This window comes from Symsagittifera roscoffensis, chromosome 1 (genome assembly GCF_963678635.1).
Source record: "Symsagittifera roscoffensis chromosome 1, txSymRosc1.1, whole genome shotgun sequence".
NCBI lineage: Eukaryota > Metazoa > Xenacoelomorpha > Acoela > Convolutidae > Symsagittifera > Symsagittifera roscoffensis.
Genome location: NC_087062.1, coordinates 64,782,317 through 64,808,873, shown reverse-complemented (window position 1 = coordinate 64,808,873; position 26,557 = coordinate 64,782,317). Strand labels below are relative to the sequence as shown.

The 26,557-nt window shown below is 37.9% G+C and overlaps 2 protein-coding genes across 3 annotated transcripts in view; both read right to left on the bottom strand.

The window, feature by feature from the left end:
- LOC134847739 (uncharacterized) overlaps positions 1-26,557 on the bottom strand; it is a 569,481-nt gene that overhangs the window by 253,863 nt on the left and 289,061 nt on the right. The gene's annotated exons all lie outside the window — the stretch shown is intronic.
- LOC134856899 (calmodulin-like protein 5) lies at positions 1,033-3,375 on the bottom strand. The gene is made up of 3 exons (XM_063873193.1): positions 2,196-3,375; positions 1,499-1,675; positions 1,033-1,281 (listed from the first exon to the last, which is right to left on the bottom strand). Exons 1-3 carry the CDS (start codon positions 2,506-2,508, stop codon positions 1,097-1,099), a joined length of 675 nt encoding a protein of 224 aa, XP_063729263.1. The 5' UTR covers positions 2,509-3,375; the 3' UTR covers positions 1,033-1,096.

Genomic DNA, 26,557 nt, shown 5'->3' with positions numbered 1-26,557 from the left:
GAAACTTTTAAACCATTATACGAAAAATTTCAAAAAAATTTCCCGTTAGATTCTTAGCGCAACGTAAGAACTGAAGAAGGCCTAAGTAAAATTTTTTTTGTAAAATATCATAACAGAGAAGAAACTCAAAAAATTTAACGACCAAAAAAGCCTCAACCAGAAAAAAAAACCTTTTCTTAGATAAAATCATTTTGAGCAATTGAGATATTTTGAACATAGCAAGCAGCTAAGAAATTTAATAAAACATCAAAGCATGATTTTTTATATTTCCTCTTCTTTCTTTTTTTTAAAGAAAGCTCGTACTCTTTGAGTTTTTGCGTTTTGGTCGATAATGATGAAAATCGGAGTTAGGAAAGTGAGAAAACGATTTGTTTTTTTTTCCGCTCAGAGAAGTCTGAAAACGGACCAGAAGGTCTGATGACTTTTTCTCAGGTTTTTTTATGGTTGTAAGTGTGCTCTTATAAAGTCATTACTGGTATACTATTCTGAAAACATTAATTATGATTAAAATAAATGTTTTTATGCAGTTCACTTGCATTTAAACGGAGTTGCGTTTAAGTTTTCCGCTCTTTGAATTGTTAACGACCCCACCACCCCCAAAATTGCTACTGGCTGCTTTGCTACTTTTTATATTGGGTTTTCGCGATTGTAGGCGTGCTAAACAAGTTCATAATTGACGTTTATTTAATGAAGTTTTCTCGGATTTACTTTTTTGTAAGTGAACTTCAACAAATTCAATCAGCTTTATTGTTCACAAACTTTTTCAAATGCCCTATAGAAAATCTAGCGCAGCATACATTCAGTTTGAGCTAATGGTTACGTGCAAAATATGTTTTTTCCTTTTTTATTTACCCGTTTTTTGGCTATCGTTTGGCTCAAACGTTGACTTAGTTGATTTTTGGTTTATAAGTGCAAAAAATGTTTTTATGTAGCTCATTTACATTCAGAGAGAATGAATTATTTTTCTACGTAGTTTTATTCTCCCCCTAACTTGACCTAAAATGATATGTAATGACTAAAAATGTTCTCGAAAATAATTAAATAAAGGTCACAGTAACCTAAAAACTCGTGGTAATTAATGATACATCTGTTTTTCTTATTTTTTTCTTGAGGTGGGTCTGAGAGTATTGATTTGATTCATGAGTTTGATGAACTCTTTCTCTGTGATTTTTCCGTCCTTGTTCAGATCGGCACTGCCGACCATCAATTCTAATTCGTCTTCTGGCAACACTAGATCATTCGAGAAACACCAGCTGCGCAGCGCTGCAATTGTTACGTGACCTGGAATTGAACAAAATAAGTCGGAAACTCGTATTTTGGTTCTTTTCACTAAAGATTTGCATTTTGTGATGATCGCAAGTCTAAAATCGTAAACCTTTAGTTTGAACTCATTTGCCAGTCAACAAGGAACGATGAATCATTTAATATTGGCCGGAGGATTCGGACAAAAAAGTGGCAATACTCAATAAACGGGACGCCATAATCAACACCTACTGACCTTCCTCTAGACAGTCCAGCTGTTTGTAGAATTTGTTCACTTGTTTCAGAGTGACTGGCTGACTCTTAATGATCTCAGTGTAGCACTTCTCGAACGCCCTGTAGTTCATCTTTAGCTCCCCGTCCACGTCGTCCAACTCACAGTGTTGCGAGATCCTCTCGTCGCTAACTGCTATTCCTGCAGAAAAAGAAGGAGTTACTCAAACAACAAACAAATAAGAACCTATGTAAAATGTGTATTTGATTTCATTGTATGTGGAGTGGATTTGAATTATGTTCAAGGTCTTCTAACTTTAATTAAAGGCTGGCTGCTATATACCTGAATTCATATCGTTGGGCTTAAAAGGTTCTTATACACTGTGGCATGCACAGAAACGTGTTTGATGAGGTTTTGAAAAAATGTGTTGACTAATTTCCAAGTTTTGGGAAAAAAGGCGTCATTGAGCGCTTTTTTTATGGACGGTAAAATTGCGGTTTTTTGATGCAAGCTTCTACCTCATAATTAGCATATACTAGCTCCAAAGAGGTCTTTAGAAAATTGTTTTAAGTTTGGTTAGTCAGAAATTGGTTGGGCAGTTGGCTATCGTACAAAAGTGGCAAAGGGTGGGTGACCCTCAGCACCTTCATGGCAAGCGCGGAGGGCCACCCACCAAGGAATTGACCCTGCATTTATAATAAGTACATACTAATGAACTGACCTAGCAAAAAGAGACACTTCTTCACGTCATGTCGACTCACTTTTCCAGGAAGCCCATCAGCCTCTGACTCACATAGTGCAGTAAAGGCCTCACTCAATTTCAGTTGATCTCTCTTACTGATCTTAGTTTCCTTTACAAATTTCTTAGGTACTGAGGGTGGCTCTGTTTTACTAGTAATCGGAGGAATCTGTTCGAGATTTGCAGTGGAATTGCCCTTGTTTTCTAGACCATACTGACCATTTGTGACATCGGCAGCGCTGGAGATTTTATCAGTTGTATCATCCTCGCCTGTTTGTGTGTGGACAGTTGACATAACAGAGGCCCAAAAATAAATAGATTGACCAAATTAGACGTGAATAAAAGCGGTGTAAGTTTAAAAGATTAAAATTATTGGAGAAAAGCCGAAATTCTTAATTTCAAGATGAATTAATGGGATTTTTGTGTGATTTGTAGGTGGTGTTGCAATTTTCACCTGTGTTGGTGCATTCGTTTTTTTTGAAAGAGTTTTCTGAGTGTTTTTTCTCCAAGTACAAAATTAAATAGTTTGCTCTTGAAAACTGGCCGTTTCTTAATCCTTAAAAATGCACAAATGCTTTTGTGATGAATTGGAGAAAATGAATAAATTATGATAGACAGACTTTTGTTTTCTTTTTCTGATCAATATATTGAACATACCTTCATGCAGAAACTGAAAATAAATGAGAAATTTAAAAGGAGCTATAAAAAGTCAGTCTTTCTGTAGATTTGCTCTTGAGTTAATTGAAATCCAACAATTTGAAGGCTGCTGCTGATTTAATAATTACTTTGTCAATCTTCGAGACAGATTAGGTAATTTTTAGTTTTTAACAAACAAGAACGAGTGTAATTTATTCGGAATTGCTTTAAAAGTAAATACTTTTTGTAAGTGTTTAACTGTTATAGCAATAGCAGATTGGATAATTGGAAAACTCATAGCAAATCATAAGAACATTGTTTTAAAACTTAGTAAAAGCTTAACACTTTATATATTTTTTAGTTCGTACTAAGTCAAAAAGTTCAACGCGTGAACAAAACCGCAGATGTTTATTTGTTTTAGTGAAACCAATAAATAGTTGACAATTTTTTGAGTGTATTTTATTGATTTTACAATCAATTGAGTCTCGCCGAGTGGTTCTGACCATATGATTAGATTTATGATTACAGATAGATGCTTCACCATTGTGTACGGTTTATTCTGAATGAGATGGGCCAGAGCTAACAGATTTGGTTCTTTTTTATCAGTAGCTTTCATTGTAATATGAGCAATTAAAAAGAAATCAAGCTGTCTATACTTTGTATCGATGAGATGCTAGCTGTTTTTATCGCTTTATCTTTTTTCTCTGCTGTGAAATAGAGTGCTATTTCAGTTCATATTAGTTCATTGTCTGTAAACTATCGCACTGCCAATCATATGTCATTCCAACGGCGCTAATTAGGTACCGGCAGGTACCGGCCCATGGCGTCGTCTGTCACCCTTGGCGTGACCTCTATTTCTCACTCCTATGCTATACTTTGAAAAACTAATTTGGTTCTTTTATAATTTGAAATTGAATTTTACACTTATTGAAACTGATTTTCAACATGGCGCAGCCAACAGGTCTAAGTGGGGTGAAAATCCACTTGGAATAACCGGATATTGGCCAATGAAATGCAGCGAAACGCCTATGCTCTGGGGATTCTGACTTAAACGCTTTCAATGGAACATGGTCGCTAAACACGTGACAAAGCCCAAAAACTTCTACTTCAACGGGAAATTTACGGCAACGCAGATTGCGGCACCACCATGGGGTGTGGATGGAAAAAACCGGACGGAGAGCGCTAAGTTTTAATCTCTTCTTATGCCTGGGGGAGAAAGGCCCGAATGAACTTCACAAGAAATGGCCATATCTCGATCTGGTCGCAACTAGATATCCACGGGTCTTAGACGCTATAGAAGCGGAACTTAAGATGGAACGAAACGAAACATATGAAACTTTCTAGCTATTGTACAGATAGCAACATATTAAAGAGCCGCTCCAGCAATTCCTTTCGGTGCTAATTGGGCTGACCGCAAGATGCAGTTTTGGCGCATTGGAGTAACGAATATTGAGGGACGTTTTCATAGTCAACATGAACAACCGCGCAGCCCAAAAAGAATTATGCCGGTACACAAAGTTCCCAGAAGAACTGTACAGGATTGCTTTGTCTTACGAGCGGCGGGACAAGTACGCTAAATTGTATGTTTCTACAACTACCGGCGGAGTAACTTCATCGGCACCGACGGGAGTTGGCCTTCAAACTAAGACCAAATTGGTCGGAATCATCCCAGGGGGTATCGGAAAAATCACTCACGCGATAGAGGACAGCACCCCGGGTGCGGATTTCCCCGAGGCAATCCAACCAGCAGGAGATGCTACAACTGTGATCAACCAGGGTTCACACCAGACCATGTGGCCAAGTGCTCAGTGAAAAGTGTCACATGTAACTACTGCCGGAAAACCGGTTACTATAAACACACCTACAGGGGGAAGCAAGCTAGCAATCGGGGGTGCGGAGCAGGGAATTAATTTGAGAACACGAAAAAGGAACGTTCGACTACTCTGAAATACCGGAGGATCACCCGTCACAACACGGAGGTGCCGTTGGTTGTGTAAATAGATCCGAAGCACCGTCGCATTCTTGGGATTCGGACAGCTCAGGCAATGTACTTGGTGATGTCAGTTCATTATAAGAGAGGGACCGATCTCAAGGTCGCGGGAGCTCAACTGCCTTTACGAATCAACGGGAAGACTACACGGGTATGGATAGACAGCAGATCCCCATTTCAGTTTTCACCATCGGAGAGCTGACGAACACCCTTGGCTCACAAAATGTCAAGCTGCATTATCTGACACCGTAGGACAATATGTTCCGCGACTATAGAAACAACCCCTTCATTGATAAGAACGATTAATGTGAGGTTTGAGTCAAATGGCTGGGAAACGAGTGATAGGAGGCAGTCGACCCTATGATTCGTGTGATAGGAGGCAGCCGACCATCGATCAATGGACGGACCTGATGAGCAATTTGCGGATCAAATTTTTTCAACAAAAACCAGAGGACAAAGATGTCGATAGAGCAGGACGCGCCCAGGAAGCAGGATATTACACTGAGCCTGTGGCAGGAACACTTTAGACAATAATTTTCAAACCTCTTTCGTAGGGTAGGGAAAATTAGGAATTGTAAAGTACAGGCGGATTTTTTTAATGAACCTCACCCCAGTCCAACAGAAGGGACGATGGGTACCAATTACGCTGCAAACAAAAGTGGACGGCGAAATTGCGAAATTGTTGAAGCAAGGGCACATCGGAAAACTGGAAGAGTGTTCAGATAAACACTTCGTTACGCCTATTGTAGTCACAGATAAAGAGGACGGATCGGTTAAGCTAGCCGTTGATTCAAGAGAACTGAACAAACAAGTCCATAGGAGAAATTATCAAAAGCCGAACATTAAAGAATTAATGGACACCATCGGACAAACAATCAGCGAGATGAAACCGGGGAAAGTTTTTTTCGACAATGGACCTAACGTACGCTTACGGGCTTACTACGTCAATGTAATTTTTCAATAATACGAGGAAAATTGACCGTTACGTACCGCTTTAAAACAGAATTCTACGGCTTAAGAACAATGCTAGCAGAATTTCGACAAATAATGTAAAGCAACATTTCGGAGTTTTCGCAGGCACACGCGTTTATAAAAGATTCACTAGTAGTCACGAAAGGTTCGGCAATCGATCATATCGGGACGGTCGAAAAAAATTGCACAAAAGAGTTGTGAATGGCTTGGCCACAAAATTACACCAACCTAGCCAATCAAAGCGCTAAAACCACCAATCACTTTATCTCAATTCAAGTCGTTCTGAGCTCAATTCCCAGCCTTAACAAGTACCTATCTGGCCTTGCCAAGATTACCGCCCCACTTCGCCCTTTGCTAAATGGAAAACACGAGTAGTACGGATGGTTAAATTGCGTCTGAAAACTTAAAAAGGCAAGTTGAGATATACGAATAGTATGTGATGCAAGTCAAAACGGCCTGGGGCGGTCGTGTCGTCGAGAGGTTAGGCCCCGAGGGGTGGTGACCTATCTCAATTGCTTCAAGATAATTAAATTAGGCAGACAAATACTCAACCAATGAACTCGAAAGGCTAGCAGTGGTGTGAGGGGCGGATTATTTCCGTAATTACGTTTTAGGACGAAAATTTTCAGTGATAAAAGATCATAAAGCCTTAGAACACAAATTGAGTAGGACACAAATCGAGGGCAAAAATTGGGTTGGCGGATTACTTATCTCGAAGTCCGAACGGCGAGGTGGTGCCGGTAAACAGTTACCGTAGCATGATCACGGAGCAAAAATCAGCTCAATACGTCGCGCCTTGGGATAAGATCAATCGGATTCCACCACGGGACCGGTAATTACGTCATTCAAAGCAAAATCATCCAACCAAAATGGATTAAGCAACTTTTCGATCATAAACTTGCCACCAGAGGGTGTCGTATCATGCAGTTGCAAACTAACCAATCGAAGACAAGATATTTGCATAGACTGACAGTAAAGTAAAATGAAAAAACGTCGAGCTAATATTCATTCAAGTCAAGTTGTACAAAAATTTACGAGTCAAATTTAGAAAAATTGGATAGAAGTTTCAGATAGAACTATTTTTGAAACGACATCCCAGCCTACATAGTAGCGGCGATATGGTAGCGGTGTACTTTCCTTACCTTCGGCATACGCTGGAGAAACTGTTCCTCCGGTTGATCCCAACAATTTAATCATGTTCATTGTTTCAAGGGGATAATCAAATTTAAGCAAACTTATTTTGCTACCAGAAGTATTCATTTTGCAATTTGTAGAACCTAACTATAAATCTGACCCTCAGCTTACTGCCGTTCGAGATATGATAAAGTAGAAAGATCCAAACATAGATAGCAAAACAGATGCCATGAATCGTTACTACGCCCTGTTCTTTAATATACTATACGTCAGGGAAAACGGCATTTGCATGGACGATAAACTAGTGATTCCCAATAGTTTAACTACTGCCATTAACAACCGAATTTATTATCACGATCACGTGAAATCAAATATGTTTCAAGCTGCCAAAGACATTTGGTAAACCTTATATTTATCGATTGATCGAATATATGGAGGAAAATTGCGCAGAGTGCTCAACGTCTGGTAAGAAACTCAAATTGATAATTTAGCAAAGTAACGTAGGAAAAAATAATGAACCAAAAAAACCTCGTGAGTCAGTTCAACTCGATTGTTGGGGACCAACTAATTACCCGAATGAATCAAAAAAAAAATGTCCTCGTGGCGTTTGATCATTTTTCACGTTGGACTTTGGCGATGAGTTGCGGAAATAACCGATTGGACAAAATACTTAAATATTTCACAATGTACATAGTAATCCATGGAGTGCCCCGAAGGACACACATCGATCGAAGGACGAAATTTATGTCCATTGATTCTAAGGCGTTTTGCAATACCGAAGCGATCGAAACAATAAAATTGCCGGTCAATGACCATAGCGCTACCGGATGTGTAGACCGGACACTAGGTAGTTAGAAAAATTCTCTTCTCACATATGCTAGAGTGAGATACCACGAACACTGGAAAAAGTTTTCAATTAACTTGTTTTCAATTAACTCTACGAGTAAGTTGACACCATTCGAGACACACAATGTACGTGAGGCCAATATGGTTCTAAGAAATCTCACAAAACGCACGGAAGGACAACAACTTGACCAACAGGACGAAACGACGGTTCGCAAGATGGACAACGTGGAATCGCAGCCGGGGCCATCAGGCCAACTTTACCAACGAGCTGGAGACAGGAACCTCCACAGAGTTAGCGAAACTAATTCTAAGCTGAAATCAAAAAGCACACATACTCTTGCCTTAGAAACTGACGTTGTTCTTAGGAAGTCGGCGAAAGCAGTCTCGAAAAACGCAAGCCACAACAAGAAAACACCCGCAGGATCGCCTCAGCCACCTAAGCCACGGGATCTGAAACGAAAACAATTACTAAAGATCCGAAGACGATGACACTGAAACAAAAGGGCTGACGACTTGAACCGGTGAGTAAATCGGAGAGTAAGGATGAAAGCGAAAATTTTCTATTTACAAATAGAACGACCATCAGATCAAGTATTCAAACACGTCCAACTCAACCACAAGCACCCTCATATCACGGAACAATCGTACAGGCGGCGCAAGTCGAACCGACGTAGCCCAACATGGCCAGCGGAGAAATGGGAACACCGAGTACGACGAGGATCGACGCGGCGATCGCGGATGCGGATAGCACGAACAAACCGGAGGAGACAAAAAAGCGCGCATGAAAGCAACGATTGGTTTCCTATAGCAGTCAAGATTCAAATAGCAACCAAAAGGTACCGGCGTCCCGCAGAAGTGGGCGCAAAAGTAGTGCGGTACTAAAAATGGGCGCAAAAGTACTGCGGTAACAAAAATGGGCGGTGTCATGATTGACCGTATTTCAAGAAAAAACGATCAAGGAGGAAATTGAAAATGAACCGCAGCGAAAAACTCTTGCTGTTGCAAAAATTTGTTAAAGCCCAGAAAAAGGGCTGATCAAAATTTAAGCTCGTCCGAAAACTCAAAGGCGGCCCCGCTAGCGGCGGTCTTTTTTGGTTTGTTAAAACCATCTGATACAGCAATAAGTTGATTTTCAACTCATCTCAGTGTTTAATTTTCGCCACAATCAACTTCATATCTGTACAACTTTCCATCAATGAGTATTTATAAAATTTCAATTTTTTACACAAGAGGAAATGACATAGAAGGTTATTTCAGTTCATATTAGTTCATTGTCTGTAAACTATCTCGCTGTCAATCATATGTCACTTAACGGTGCTAATTAAATACCGGCACGTACCAGCCAACGGCTTCGTCTGTCACCCTTGGTGTGTCCTCGTCTTCTCATTCTTATGCTATACTTTGAACAACAAAGTTGGCTCCTTTATTATCTGAAATTGGAATTTACACTTCTTGAAACGGATTTTCAACAGCTGTTTGTTTTTTGCTCGATTCTATTCAATTCTAGTCTTACTATTCCCATACAATTCTTTACAAAATAATTTGAGATATCTGTTTTATTTATGAAAATTGTATATCAAGCGAATGTTCTCAAATCTTGAGAAAGCAGCAAAGCCCCAATCTTAATAGGGGGATGTTGCTTAGAACCTGCATGTCCGTTGGATACATCCTTTCCCACAATAGTTTCTTCGTTTCTGCCTTGAAACCATTTATGCACCAGTTCTTTCTTGAAAATATTCATGCACCAGTTCTTCCATCGGCATACAAACATTTCCTATACAATAAAAATTAATCAGCCTCGAGCATGAAAACATAGTGTAGTAAACTTCTTAACAAGAATTAGGGCAAACATAGCTCTACGTATTCCATTTGGTATCACTAAAAACACATGCCTCAATTGTTTTGAAAAACATCATATACACATGCCTCAATTACAAAAAAAACATAGAAAAATCACAAGTGATTCAAGGTCAATTGAAGGAGATCAGGGTGTAAAAAATTTGATGAAAATGACAATGAGAAGCTTATAAACACCTACAAAGAAAGTGACGGAACAATTATGCTTAGTTTTTTTCCTTCAGAGAAAAAATCAACTTTGTAACTAGCCTTTTTTGAAAGATTTTTTTTATCATCTGAATAGTATTGAAGTCTTTAACTCCGATTCTAAAAGTTAGTTTGTCTCTATTTGTTTCGTATTTTTACGAGGGTTTGATTGATGCCACTGCGGTAGTCGCACCATAGTGTTGCAAGCTTGCCAACAGAGGAGAGTAGGACTCTAAAACATTTAGAGCCCGTTATGGCCCATACACCGGCTTTTAAACCAAAGTTCTATATTTATAATTTATTCGCGAACTTTGCGAGTTTGTCGAATTCCTAAATATTTGCGAGTTGGAAGTTGTCTTTTGTTGCGAGTTGTCGCGGTTCTGCTCATAACTTGTCAACTGTGATTAATTTACCTGTATAAACAACAAAAATGCTGGAATCAAAGCAAAAACTTGAATATTCGGGCTGCATTTTGAGGTCTTTGGGGTATAGTTTGCTATATTAAACTATCAAGTTTTCAAAAAACGAAAAAATATATATAAACCATGCCTCCACCGATTTATATAGTATCTACAAAATTTTTGACAAAGAATTTCGAGCATACACATAGTTCAATTAACCAATTCTCGGTTTAAGGTCGCCTCGCCTGTTTTGCCCCCAAAATCATTGAAATTGAAAGCATTGCCCAAATATAGTTGAAACAACACAAAACGTGCACAAAACGTGCGTTTTATGCGGCTGAATAAAAAGAAAGTTTAATTTTTTATATAAAGAAACTATAAGTTTTTGAACAATTTTGCACTTTCAAGTTTAAAGCAATATTTATTTAAAAAATTACGCAAAGCTTGTTTTCATACATCCTTGTAAAATGTATAAAAATTGTATGAATATCATATGTTTCTACGCCTTTTGTTTTTTTTTTGTTTAGAACTGAGCTACTATCATTTTTAATTGATGATGGTCAATTCTGGTATTCTAGATGGAAGGTTGTAGATGGTGTTTTATATTTTACACTGCATTTCAGCCGAAGACAGAAATCTGCAGTTAAATTTAAAATTTAAAATCATGAAAACTTTTATACACCACATAACAGTTTGATTTTTTTTCATAATAAAACTTTTCATTTTTCTGTTTATATTTTGTTATTCTTTAAAATTGAAATTTTCATAATTATGAAATTTATTTCTCTCTTTCTTGACAAAATTAGTTCAAGTAGTATCGATGAAAAATTGTAAATTTCAACAAAAAATCAATTCATAAAAATATATTTGCGCGATTGATTTTTAAATCAGCAAGTCAATTTTTGATGCAGCATGCAGAAGTTTCGAGGCAGCATGTCACACCGGAAAAACTATGTTGAAAAAACAAATTTGGTGTGTTGCTCCGCAGGTGGCACAAAGTGTTACGATGACAAAAAAGGAAGCAAAACAACTGGCTCAAAAAAGTCTCTTCGATTGTTTTCCTACATTTTTGTCTAAATGTTCTATTGTTTTCTGAGCTCTGGGAGGGGGCAAAATGTAGCTTTAAAAAGTGGACAATGGTGGCTGAATTAAAATTGAAACAATAAAAAAATAGATTGGTATAGTCAGAGATTAATATACCTACAGATTGAGTGAGAGTAATTTGCAATAAATTAGATGAAAAATGCCTGAATATAGTAAAAACTGTTTATTGAAAATTGCGAATAGATTTTTGGAGTAACTATCAGAATGGCCACTGCGTTTTGAATCATTCTGAAACTCAAACACATTCAGACTGTCAGGAGCAGATTTGAGGGGGATTCCTTTTTTCTTCAGAGATTCGACGCCCTCGGCAACCAAAGGTTCCCCTCTTGCATTAGTTTAATGACCTGTTTTGTGTAGAACTGGAGATTCTATTTTACAGTCGACTAACTGCAAATTCGTCTTAAGTAGCGTTACCTTGAATTTCTGAAGGGACAAAAATGCATGATAGGCTAATTTAGAAGCTCAGTGGAGTGATTGCTAGTCTTAGGCAAACAAATCAGAGCTATCGATTGTTGACTTTATTCAAAGTCGGTAAATTGGCAAGAAAACTCCTGGATTAACATCGGAAAGTGGTCATTTCCTGTCATAAGCCATGGAAATGAGAGTCGGTCACCTTAACTATAAATAGGCGCAAGTTTTTCCCCTGTGAAAGGAATCAGGATGAAAAAATTATAGCTGCAAAATCATAACGTTCATTGAATTAGAGTAAAACTGGCAATTAATGGATTGAACTCAGCAATGACAGCAGAGCTATTAATAAAAAGAAATAAACTCAATCCGAGGAAGGTAGTTTTAGAGGGAACTGGCAGAATTATGAGTGTGGCCCGGAATTAATAAACAGTATGAATAAACGGGATATTTACTTAGCTCCCATTAGGTGGCTTTTCGGCGTAATTTGACTGCTAACAGCCGAGTTTACCCCACTGGTAAAATTGTTTTTCATATTTGCACAACTTTAACTGGAGATACTTTTAATAAACTTGGCATTCATAACTAGAGTCATTAAGAGAAAGTTCCGGTTAGGGCCTTGCGCAAGAGTGATTTTCATGACTTGTAGGGATGATCATAAGTAAAACTATAAGTAAAACTCAAATAGGCAATTAAAGCGAAAAAATTAGGGATAAGGTACCCTTAGAAGCAGAACAGTTAGTACTGATTTAGAGTATTGTTGGTTTTCATCGTTAGTTAGGGAGAACAGGTTGACAATTGTGATAATAGTGAGTCTCCCCTGTGAGTGCGAGTGCGTAAAAAAGTGATATCTAAAAAATGAGAGATAGTTGATTGAGCCATCGAGGATAGCCAAAGTAATAAGAATTGTTTAGTTGGATAAGCCGGAAATTGAGCTGCAAGTTAATAATTGTGTTGAAAACTCGCGGAACCGTTCCTTTTGATTAGATGAATAGATTATATTTCGGCCACTAAAAGCCCAGTCTAATTTAAATTGTTTTTTTTTTGTGATTGGAATTACTAGAGTAAAATCATGCGATTGTGAGTGCGAGCGATACACCAACAAGAGAAATGACAAAAATGGGCAAGCAAAATAGTTCAGTACAGTATAATTGCCACAAACTTAACCCTTTCGTTATTGTAGATAGTACTGAATCTCGGTCGCCCAGCTGAAATCACTACCCAAGGGATTATTCGCGAAGTCGCTCACACAAGAGAGAGAGAGAGAGAGGGAGGGAGAGGATGAACCTAAACAAGCAATACCTGAAATCAACATTTTGAAGGTTTTTTGACCTTTTTTTCAAAAATTTACCTGCGGCGCAGAAAAGTTTGCCAAGTTACGCTTTTCATAGTGCTCTGGGAGCGCTAGGAAAGTCAGTTGTGTCGACCAAAAAAAAATTCCTTTCGGTGCTAATTGGGCTGACCGCAAGATGCAGTTTTGGCGCATTGGAGTAACGAATATTGAGGGACGTTTTCATAGTCAACATGAACAACCGCGCAGCCCAAAAAGAATTATGCCGGTACACAAAGTTCCCAGAAGAACTGTACAGGATTGCTTTGTCTTACGAGCGGCGGGACAAGTACGCTAAATTGTATGTTTCTACAACTACCGGCGGAGTAACTTCATCGGCACCGACGGGAGTTGGCCTTCAAACTAAGACCAAATTGGTCGGAATCATCCCAGGGGGGTATCGGAAAAATCACTCACGCGATAGAGGACAGCACCCCGGGTGCGGATTTCCCCGAGGCAATCCAACCAGCAGGAGATGCTACAACTGTGATCAACCAGGGTTCACACCAGACCATGTGGCCAAGTGCTCAGTGAAAAGTGTCACATGTAACTACTGCCGGAAAACCGGTTACTATAAACACACCTACAGGGGGAAGCAAGCTAGCAATCGGGGGTGCGGAGCAGGGAATTAATTTGAGAACACGAAAAAGGAACGTTCGACTACTCTGAAATACCGGAGGATCACCCGTCACAACACGGAGGTGCCGTTGGTTGTGTAAATAGATCCGAAGCACCGTCGCATTCTTGGGATTCGGACAGCTCAGGCAATGTACTTGGTGATGTCAGTTCATTATAAGAGAGGGACCGATCTCAAGGTCGCGGGAGCTCAACTGCCTTTACGCATCAACGGGAAGACTACACGGGTATGGATAGACAGCAGATCCCCATTTCAGTTTTCACCATCGGAGAGCTGACGAACACCCTTGGCTCACAAAATGTCAAGCTGCATTATCTGACACCGTAGGACAATATGTTCCGCGACTATAGAAACAACCCCTTCATTGATAAGAACGATTAATGTGAGGTTTGAGTCAAATGGCTGGGAAACGAGTGATAGGAGGCAGTCGACCCTATGATTCGTGTGATAGGAGGCAGCCGACCATCGATCAATGGACGGACCTGATGAGCAATTTGCGGATCAAATTTTTTCAACAAAAACCAGAGGACAAAGATGTCGATAGAGCAGGACGCGCCCAGGAAGCAGGATATTACACTGAGCCTGTGGCAGGAACACTTTAGACAATAATTTTCAAACCTCTTTCGTAGGGTAGGGAAAATTAGGAATTGTAAAGTACAGGCGGATTTTTTTAATGAACCTCACCCCAGTCCAACAGAAGGGACGATGGGTACCAATTACGCTGCAAACAAAAGTGGACGGCGAAATTGCGAAATTGTTGAAGCAAGGGCACATCGGAAAACTGGAAGAGTGTTCAGATAAACACTTCGTTACGCCTATTGTAGTCACAGATAAAGAGGACGGATCGGTTAAGCTAGCCGTTGATTCAAGAGAACTGAACAAACAAGTCCATAGGAGAAATTATCAAAAGCCGAACATTAAAGAATTAATGGACACCATCGGACAAACAATCAGCGAGATGAAACCGGGGAAAGTTTTTTTCGACAATGGACCTAACGTACGCTTACGGGCTTACTACGTCAATGTAATTTTTCAATAATACGAGGAAAATTGACCGTTACGTACCGCTTTAAAACAGAATTCTACGGCTTAAGAACAATGCTAGCAGAATTTCGACAAATAATGTAAAGCAACATTTCGGAGTTTTCGCAGGCACACGCGTTTATAAAAGATTCACTAGTAGTCACGAAAGGTTCGGCAATCGATCATATCGGGACGGTCGAAAAAAATTGCACAAAAGAGTTGTGAATGGCTTGGCCACAAAATTACACCAACCTAGCCAATCAAAGCGCTAAAACCACCAATCACTTTATCTCAATTCAAGTCGTTCTGAGCTCAATTCCCAGCCTTAACAAGTACCTATCTGGCCTTGCCAAGATTACCGCCCCACTTCGCCCTTTGCTAAATGGAAAACACGAGTAGTACGGATGGTTAAATTGCGTCTGAAAACTTAAAAAGGCAAGTTGAGATATACGAATAGTATGTGATGCAAGTCAAAACGGCCTGGGGCGGTCGTGTCGTCGAGAGGTTAGGCCCCGAGGGGTGGTGACCTATCTCAATTGCTTCAAGATAATTAAATTAGGCAGACAAATACTCAACCAATGAACTCGAAAGGCTAGCAGTGGTGTGAGGGGCGGATTATTTCCGTAATTACGTTTTAGGACGAAAATTTTCAGTGATAAAAGATCATAAAGCCTTAGAACACAAATTGAGTAGGACACAAATCGAGGGCAAAAATTGGGTTGGCGGATTACTTATCTCGAAGTCCGAACGGCGAGGTGGTGCCGGTAAACAGTTACCGTAGCATGATCACGGAGCAAAAATCAGCTCAATACGTTGCGCCTTGGGATAAGATCAATCGGATTCCACCACGGGACCGGTAATTACGTCATTCAAAGCAAAATCATCCAACCAAAATGGATTAAGCAACTTTTCGATCATAAACTTGCCACCAGAGGGTGTCGTATCATGCAGTTGCAAACTAACCAATCGAAGACAAGATATTTGCATAGACTGACAGTAAAGTAAAATGAAAAAACGTCGAGCTAATATTCATTCAAGTCAAGTTGTACAAAAATTTACAAGTCAAATTTAGAAAAATTGGATAGAAGTTTCAGATAGAACTATTTTTGAAACGACATCCCAGCCTACATAGTAGCGGCGATATGGTAGCGGTGTACTTTCCTTACCTTCGGCATACGCTGGAGAAACTGTTCCTCCGGTTGATCCCAACAATTTAATCATGTTCATTGTTTCAAGGGGATAATCAAATTTAAGCAAACTTATTTTGCTACCAGAAGTATTCATTTTGCAATTTGTAGAACCTAACTATAAATCTGACCCTCAGCTTACTGCCGTTCGAGATATGATAAAGTAGAAAGATCCAAACATAGATAGCAAAACAGATGCCATGAATCGTTACTACGCCCTGTTCTTTAATATACTATACGTCAGGGAAAACGGCATTTGCATGGACGATAAACTAGTGATTCCCAATAGTTTAACTACTGCCATTAACAACCGAATTTATTATCACGATCACGTGAAATCAAATATGTTTCAAGCTGCCAAAGACATTTGGTAAACCTTATATTTATCGATTGATCGAATATATGGAGGAAAATTGCGCAGAGTGCTCAACGTCTGGTAAGAAACTCAAATTGATAATTTAGCAAAGTAACGTAGGAAAAAATAATGAACCAAAAAAACCTCGTGAGTCAGTTCAACTCGATTGTTGGGGACCAACTAATTACCCGAATGAATCAAAAAAAAATGTCCTCGTGGCGTTTGATCATTTTTCACGTTGGACTTTGGCGATGAGTTGCGGAAATAACCGATTGGACAAAATACTTAAATATTTAACAATGTACATAGTAATCCATGGAGTGCCCCGAAGGACACACATCGATCGAAGGACGAAATTTATGTCCATTGATTCTAAGGCGTTTTGCAATACCGAAGCGATCGAAACAATAAAATTGCCGGTCAATGACCATAGCGCTACCGGATGTGTAGACCGGACACTAGGTAGTTAGAAAAATTCTCTTCTCACATATGCTAGAGTGAGATACCACGAACACTGGAAAAAGTTTTCAATTAACTTGTTTTCAATTAACTCTACGAGTAAGTTGACACCATTCGAGACACACAATGTACGTGAGGCCAATATGGTTCTAAGAAATCTCACAAAACGCACGGAAGGACAACAACTTGACCAACAGGACGAAACGATGGTTCGCAAGATGGACAACGTGGAATCGCAGCCGGGGCCATCAGGCCAACTTTACCAACGAGCTGGAGACAGGAACCTCCACAGAGTTAGCGAAACTAATTCTAAGCTGAAATCAAAAAGCACACATACTCTTGCCTTAGAAACTGACGTTGTTCTTAGGAAGTCGGCGAAAGCAGTCTCGAAAAACGCAAGCCACAACAAGAAAACACCCGCAGGATCGCCTCAGCCACCTAAGCCACGGGATCTGAAACGAAAACAATTACTAAAGATCCGAAGACGATGACACTGAAACAAAAGGGCTGACGACTTGAACCGGTGAGTAAATCGGAGAGTAAGGATGAAAGCGAAAATTTTCTATTTACAAATAGAACGACCATCAGATCAAGTATTCAAACACGTCCAACTCAACCACAAGCACCCTCAGATCACGGAACAATCGTACAGGCGGCGCAAGTCGAACCGACGTAGCCCAACATGGCCAGCGGAGAAATGGGAACACCGAGTACGACGAGGATCGACGCGGCGATCGCGGATGCGGATAGCACGAACAAACCGGAGGAGACAAAAAAGCGCGCATGAAAGCAACGATTGGTTTCCTATAGCAGTCAAGATTCAAATAGCAACCAAAAGGTACCGGCGTCCCGCAGAAGTGGGCGCAAAAGTAGTGCGGTACTAAAAATGGGCGCAAAAGTACTGCGGTAACAAAAATGGGCGGTGTCATGATTGACCGTATTTCAAGAAAAAACGATCAAGGAGGAAATTGAAAATGAACCGCAGCGAAAAACTCTTGCTGTTGCAAAAATTTGTTAAAGCCCAGAAAAAGAGCTGATCAAAATTAAAGCTCGTCCGAAAACTCAAAGGCGGCCCCGCTAGCGGCGGTCTTTTTTGGTTTGTTAAAACCATCTGATACAGCAATAAGTTGATTTTCAACTCATCTCAGTGTTTAATTTTCGCCACAATCAACTTCATATCTGTACAACTTTCCATCAATGAGTATTTATAAAATTTCAATTTTTTACACAAGAGGAAATGACATAGAAGGTTATTTCAGTTCATATTAGTTCATTGTCTGTAAACTATCTCGCTGTCAATCATATGTCACTTAACGGTGCTAATTAAATACCGGCACGTACCAGCCAACGGCTTCGTCTGTCACCCTTGGTGTGTCCTCGTCTTCTCATTCTTATGCTATACTTTGAACAACAAAGTTGGCTCCTTTATTATCTGAAATTGGAATTTACACTTTTTGAAACGGATTTTCAACAGCTGTTTGTTTTTTGCTCGATTCTATTCAATTCTAGTCTTACTTTTCCCATACAATTCTTTACAAAATAATTTGAGATATCTGTTTTATTTATGAAAATTGTATATCAAGCGAATGTTCTCAAATCTTGAGAAAGCAGCAAAGCCCCAATCTTAATAGGGGGATGTTGCTTAGAACCTGCATGTCCGTTGGATACATCCTTTCCCACAATATTTTCTTCGTTTCTGCCTTGAAACCATTTATGCACCAGTTCTGCCTTGAAAATATTCATGCACCAGTTCTTCCATCGGCATACAAACATTTCCTATACAATAAAAATTAATCAGCCTCGAGCATGAAAACATAGTGTAGTAAACTTCTTAACAAGAATTAGGGCAAACATAGCTCTACGTATTCCATTTGGTATCACTAAAAACACATGCCTCAATTGTTTTGAAAAACATCATATACACATGCCTCAATTACAAAAAAAACATAGAAAAATCACAAGTGATTCAAGGTCAATTGAAGGAGATCAGGGCGTAAAAAATTTGATGAAAATGACAATGAGAAGCTTATAAACACCTACAAAGAAAGTGACGGAACAATTATGCTTAGTTTTTTTCCTTCAGAGAAAAAATCAACTTTGTAACTAGCCTTTTTTGAAAGATTTTTTTTATCATCTGAATAGTATTGAAGTCTTTAACTCCGATTCTAAAAGTTAGTTTGTCTCTATTTGTTTCGTATTTTTACGAGGGTTTGATTGATGCCACTGCGGTAGTCGCACCATAGTGTTGCAAGCTTGCCAACAGAGGAGAGTAGGACTCTAAAACATTTAGAGCCCGTTATGGCCCATACACCGGCTTTTAAACCAAAGTTCTATATTTATAATTTATTCGCGAACTTTGCGAGTTTGTCGAATTCCTAAATATTTGCGAGTTGAAAGTTGTCTTTTGTTGCGAGTTGTCGCGGTTCTGCTCATAACTTGTCAACTGTGATTAATTTACCTGTATAAACAACAAAAATGCTGGAATCAAAGCAAAAACTTGAATATTCGGGCTGCATTTTGAGGTCTTTGGGGTATAGTTTGCTATATTAAACTATCAAGTTTTCAAAAAACGAAAAAATATATATAAACCATGCCTCCACCGATTTATATAGTATCTACAAAATTTTTGACAAAGAATTTCGAGCATACACATAGTTCAATTAACCAATTCTCGGTTTAAGGTCGCCTCGCCTGTTTTGCCCCCAAAATCATTGAAATTGAAAGCATTGCCCAAATATAGTTGAAACAACACAAAACGTGCACAAAACGTGCGTTTTATGCGGCTGAATAAAAAGAAAGTTTAATTTTTTATATAAAGAAACTATAAGTTTTTGAACAATTTTGCACTTTCAAGTTTAAAGCAATATTTATTTAAAAAATTACGCAAAGCTTGTTTTCATACATCCTTGTAAAATGTATAAAAATTGTATGAATATCATATGTTTCTACGCCTTTTGTTTTTTTTTGTTTAGAACTGAGCTACTATCATTTTTAATTGATGATGGTCAATTCTGGTATTCTAGATGGAAGGTTGTAGATGGTGTTTTATATTTTACACTGCATTTCAGCCGAAGACAGAAATCTGCAGTTAAATTTAAAATTTAAAATCATGAAAACTTTTATACACCACATAACAGTTTGATTTTTTTTCATAATAAAACTTTTCATTTTTCTGTTTATATTTTGTTATTCTTTAAAATTGAAATTTTCATAATTATGAAATTTATTTCTCTCTTTCTTGACAAAATTAGTTCAAGTAGTATCGATGAAAAATTGTAAATTTCAACAAAAAATCAATTCATAAAAATATATTTGCGCGATTGATTTTTAAATCAGCAAGTCAATTTTTGATGCAGCATGCAGAAGTTTCGAGGCAGCATGTCACACCGGAAAAACTATGTTGAAAAAACAAATTTGGTGTGTTGCTCCGCAGGTGGCACAAAGTGTTACGATGACAAAAAAGGAAGCAAAACAACTGGCTCAAAAAAGTCTCTTCGATTGTTTTCCTACATTTTTGTCTAAATGTTCTATTGTTTTCTGAGCTCTGGGAGGGGGCAAAATGTAGCTTTAAAAAGTGGACAATGGTGGCTGAATTAAAATTGAAACAATAAAAAAATAGATTGGTATAGTCAGAGATTAATATACCTACAGATTGAGTGAGAGTAATTTGCAATAAATTAGATGAAAAATGCCTGAATATAGTAAAAACTGTTTATTGAAAATTGCGAATAGATTTTTGGAGTAACTATCAGAATGGCCACTGCGTTTTGAATCATTCTGAAACTCAAACACATTCAGACTGTCAGGAGCAGATTTGAGGGGGATTCCTTTTTTCTTCAGAGATTCGACGCCCTCGGCAACCAAAGGTTCCCCTCTTGCATTAGTTTAATGACCTGTTTTGTGTAGAACTGGAGATTCTATTTTACAGTCGACTAACTGCAAATTCGTCTTAAGTAGCGTTACCTTGAATTTCTGAAGGGACAAAAATGCATGATAGGCTAATTTAGAAGCTCAGTGGAGTGATTGCTAGTCTTAGGCAAACAAATCAGAGCTATCGATTGTTGACTTTATTCAAAGTCGGTAAATTGGCAAGAAAACTCCTGGATTAACATCGGAAAGTGGTCATTTCCTGTCATAAGCCATGGAAATGAGAGTCGGTCACCTTAACTATAAATAGGCGCAAGTTTTTCCCCTGTGAAAGGAATCAGGATGAAAAAATTATAGCTGCAAAATCATAACGTTCATTGAATTAGAGTAAAACTGGCAATTAATGGATTGAACTCAGCAATGACAGCAGAGCTATTAATAAAAAGAAATAAACTCAATCCGAGGAAGGTAGTTTTAGAGGGAACTGGCAGAATTATGAGTGTGGCCCGGAATTAATAAACAGTATGAATAAACGGGATATTTACTTAGCTCCCATTAGGTGGCTTTTCGGCGTAATTTGACTGCTAACAGCCGAGTTTACCCCACTGGTAAAATTGTTTTTCATATTTGCACAACTTTAACTGGAGATACTTTTAATAAACTTGGCATTCATAACTAGAGTCATTAAGAGAAAGTTCCGGTTAGGGCCTTGCGCAAGAGTGATTTTCATGACTTGTAGGGATGATCATAAGTAAAACTATAAGTAAAACTCAAATAGGCAATTAAAGCGAAAAAATTAGGGATAAGGTACCCTTAGAAGCAGAACAGTTAGTACTGATTTAGAGTATTGTTGGTTTTCATCGTTAGTTAGGGAGAACAGGTTGACAATTGTGATAATAGTGAGTCTCCCCTGTGAGTGCGAGTGCGTAAAAAAGTGATATCTAAAAAATGAGAGATAGTTGATTGAGCCATCGAGGATAGCCAAAGTAATAAGAATTGTTTAGTTGGATAAGCCGGAAATTGAGCTGCAAGTTAATAATTGTGTTGAAAACTCGCGGAACCGTTCCTTTTGATTAGATGAATAGATTATATTTCGGCCACTAAAAGCCCAGTCTAATTTAAATTGTTTTTTTTTTTGTGATTGGAATTACTAGAGTAAAATCATGCGATTGTGAGTGCGAGCGATACACCAACAAGAGAAATGACAAAAATGGGCAAGCAAAATAGTTCAGTACAGTATAATTGCCACAAACTTAACCCTTTCGTTATTGTAGATAGTACTGAATCTCGGTCGCCCAGCTGAAATCACTACCCAAGGGATTATTCGCGAAGTCGCTCACACAAGAGAGAGAGAGAGAGGGAGGGAGAGGATGAACCTAAACAAGCAATACCTGAAATCAACATTTTGAAGGTTTTTTGACCTTTTTTTCAAAAATTTACCTGCGGCGCAGAAAAGTTTGCCAAGTTACGCTTTTCATAGTGCTCTGGGAGCGCTAGGAAAGTCAGTTGTGTCGACCAAAAAAAAAGTCGACGAATTTTTTGAAACAATTTTTCGAAACCCCCTCTTGAGCAAATCATGGACCCATCCCTGTTGACAGTTTTTCTATACACTGAAAATAATTTTGAAACATTTTTAAAAATTTTGAATCAAAACTGCTTAAATTTTGACTTCCCACACATGGTTCTCTACATTTGTGCTAAAATTTATCTAAAACCACGCAACAAAACAGCTTTCACGCATAGTTTCTCGTCCTGCTCTTCGATAAAGGTCATATCAATAATAGTCGTTTTTTATTCAATACATGGCGGCAATTTTCTTGCCAGTTGCGTTTTCTGAGTAATATTATTTCTTGTAACCTGCCGCATTTTATAAGTTGTACCAATAAAAACAACTTGCATAAAAACAACCACAATCGCAGCCGTATTTCATATAAGTCTGAGGCTAAAGTTCATGAGCAAGAATCAATCTCTCGATCTGAGGTTCTCTGAGCCAACAATAACCACAGATACTGAATAAAGCGTTTTCCCTCCCTCAAGCCGCTAGGAACTTTGAGACGGGCGGTGTTTCTTTCCAATTTAGTTACTTCATAAGAAGTTGCGCGGTGTCAATTGTGGTATCACAATGAAGTGTTTTCGTTACGACAACATTTCACACCTCAATTTTGGCCCTTAGACAAACAAGATTCCAGATTTTACTGTTGCTTCTGGTATAGAATTACACAACAATTTCTGGCTGCCTGAACTTTTAGGATACCAGAAGTCACAGAAAGATGTCGATGAGCAACGGGTGGAATACGCATCCATTTTGACATAGTTGTTCAGGAAATGCGTCTGAAAAAAGCTGTCAAACTGCACTGAACTTGCATGCCTTCATGAAAGGATCCGATCATTTCAGGTAACGAATCTTCTGTGCTGTGGGGCGAAAGCATCTCTTCTAACGACCAGGTCGAAAGTCTCAATTAAGTCTGTTAACGCCAGGCTAAACGACATAATTGCACGCGGCCTTTTTGTATCAGTTTCAGGAGAAGATCATTTTACTTGCGAATCTTCCTGTTTGCTATCCGAACTGTGACTCTGAGTGGACTCAATTGGTAAGTACATGCAGTACTTTCAAGATGAGCCGAGGAAACGCTTTTGCGATCACGCCGAGGAAGGAAATCGCACCTTAGCTGCTGTACAGCACCCGACTAATCTTTGTTTCCTGTTTCGGATGGTAAAGAAATATTGCTTCCTACAGTTTTCAAACACCTGTCTCTCTCTCTCTATTTAAACATATATGCAGATCTGACAATGAAATTAACATTTTTCTTGCTTTCATTAGAAGAAGATTTCAGGTTTATTGTTCCGACTTTCGAAGAAAATGGAATATTTATTCTCGCCGCTGTGGTTTTTTTTATTCAGTCAATTTTCGCCGATCTAAATAATAAGTTTCGACAAAAATGTTTTATACCCATTGAAGATATCGACTTCCGCAGTTCAAATGGATAAAGATATTTTACCTCCGATCATTTTTTGGTAAAGTTCTGGGGGTTTGAAAATTGCCAAATTGGCCATGTTCTGGAATAAATTATGCGAAATTTGAGAATTTATTCATATTGCTGAGAGCGTAACGCGAATTATTTATGCCTGACAAAATATCCTGCACAACAAATGCGTTCCAAATTGAATTGAAGCTAGCCAATCAGATCGGTCATAATAATTTCGTACGACTCTAATTTTCTCACTGTTATTGTCTAAATTTATAGGTTTTCATTATTTTCTTTTGACAAAAACTATTCGATACGAATTGAGGGACAGTAGAAGGGCTTAGCCCTGATATACGAGCAGTCTTGTTGGTGAAATTCAATGTTCAAATTCTCTTGAGTTGAAACCAGTGCAAATTTTTTAACCACCGGAGGCAGTGCCCTAAAAAACTCAAGAACTAGCGTCAAATTTTTCAATGTTAAACAAGAGTTTTTTTGAAATATTTAGTTTAGTTTAAAATTGGTTGAGATTTAAGGCAGAGTTGATTTGGTTAAGCTTAAAAGCAGATTTTCTATCTTTCAATTTTAAACAAAATCAAGTTTATCGAATAAAGCCAGCAAGCAGGCTTGCACTAGCTTATTCCAATGGCTTAAAAAATTAAAATAGAAAAACAAGACTGCTCGTATATCAGGGCAAAGCACCTTAATTCATTCCCTTAATTCATATCCAGTAGTTTTTGGGGAAAAATCTTGAAAACCTATAAACTTTGGACAAATACAAAGTGAAAAATTTTGAGTCGTAAGAAACTAATACGACCAATTAGCTGGCCTCAATTCAAATAGGAATGATTTTGTTGTGCGGGATAAGTCGCCACGCATAAATAACTCGCGTTACTCTCTCAGCATTATGAATAAACTCTTCAAAGCGCGCATAATTTAATCCAGAACCTGGAAAATTTGGCAATTTTCAAACCCCCAGAACTTTACAAAAAAATACTCGGACGTGAAATGTCTTTTTTTTGAACTCAAGAAATTGATATCTTCATTGGGGTAAAAAAATTTTGGTGAAAATTATTGTTTCGATTGGTGAAAATTGACTGAAAAAAAAACCACGCCGAGCATAAGTATTGCATTCTCTTCGAAAATCGGATTAATAAGTTAGTTAATCTAACTTAATTAACTTAGCTTTAATCAAGTAAAAAAAAGTTTCTGAGTATTTTAACGACTTTTTAGAATAATAAATTTGAAAATTTCAAAAAAAAACTGCAAACAAAATTGAGAAAGTTTCTAAACATTTTATTTGAATGTTTTTTTTTGTTTTTCTAGTCACTTTTCTACAAATGTGGTTTTCCAATTTGCATATTTTGCTAAGCCTCTCGAATATGCTTAAGCTCTATTTTTTCGTTCAGATCCTTTTATCACACCGAGCCGAAAAACCGATACAAACTTGAAAAAAAATCTGATTATATATTTTGTAAGAATACGGTCGGAACATTCTGTACTGTTTGGACAGTAACTGCTATCCTTCTTTTTCTATAGTTTTTGGGGCTTTATACGTAGTTTTAAAAAAAGATAATGTTGGCAGAACAAAAATTGAAACAGTAAAAAGAATCAGATTGATATAGTCAGAGATTAATTTACCAACTTCAGGATTAGCCAGACGAAGAAGTTTTCGGAGTTGGGAGTTAGTATTATAATGGCGCCTTCATTTTGAATTTTTTTGAACCTCTTCTGACCTGTTTTGCGTAAAATTGGATGTTCTATTGTACACTCGACTCACTGTAAATTCGTCTTAGACAGCGTTACTTTGCACAAAAAGATTTATGAAGGGATAAAGTTGAATGATACGCTAGTTTAGAAGCTCAGTGGAGTGATTGCTAATCTTAGGTAAACAAATCAAAGCTATCAATTGTTGACTTTATTCAAAGTTGTAAGTTAGTAATATTTTAATGACCTGTTTTGTTCAACAGTTTTTATACATTTTTTAAAAATTTACCTGCGGCCGAAATTTTAACCAAAAAACTAACCAAAATAAGCAAAATGGATTGATAGGTAGTTCTTATATTCCGTTGCAAAGCTTTTGAAACTAGAAATTGATCATGTTTTTGCACGGCTATCAAAAACAAAATTTTCAATTCTTGAGCAGTTGAACTTAAAATGAATTTGAAAAAAAAATCTATCACAAGTCAAACATAAACACCACATCAAATTTGAGATGTAACTCCTGCTTTTTTTTCTCTGAAAAAACCACACGACCTAAAAAAAATGCGATCATTCAACCTCTGGCATTTAGAAATCTAAATAAAAGAGTTAGTATAATTTTCAAACTTTTATCTTCCACGAAAAAAACTTACACATTAAATTTCTTTGAATTTTGAACTCCATAAATGGATGATTTTTAAAAATACAACCAGCAGAACTGAGGCGAATTGATTCAATAGTTGCTTTTTAAAAATCAAGTAATCAAGTGGCAATCTTAGAGAAGTAAAATCACTTTTGACACCAAATATCATTCATCTTTTTTTTCGCAACATTTGCACTTCCCTTATTGGAGAGCATAACTTTCTTCCTTTAAAGCGATCGAATTAGCATTGAAATTAAAATAAATCAAAAGTCAACCGCGAATAGCAAAAAGCCAAAGGCGAAAAATTAATTTTGAATGTGAACAAATTGTAAAATAATTCCTCAAAAAATCGAAAAAAAACACGCGCTCTGTTTAAGTGTCTTCAATTCGTCCATTGACACCAAAAGAATATCCGAGCGTTTGCAGTGTCCTAGTGCGTTGATAGTCCCCGTGCACAACTAAAGTAAAACTGTGTTCAGAAATAGAAGACGATAATGGGACTGAGAGCGACAGCTTGCAATCTTTGTTTAGCGGAACACTAATTCTGTGCACTAAACCAGATAGTTTGGGTTGTAGACTTGACTAAAAACCAAATTATTTCAGTTTTTTGTGTTTTCTTTGCGCGTCAAGCAGAAAGCATAGATT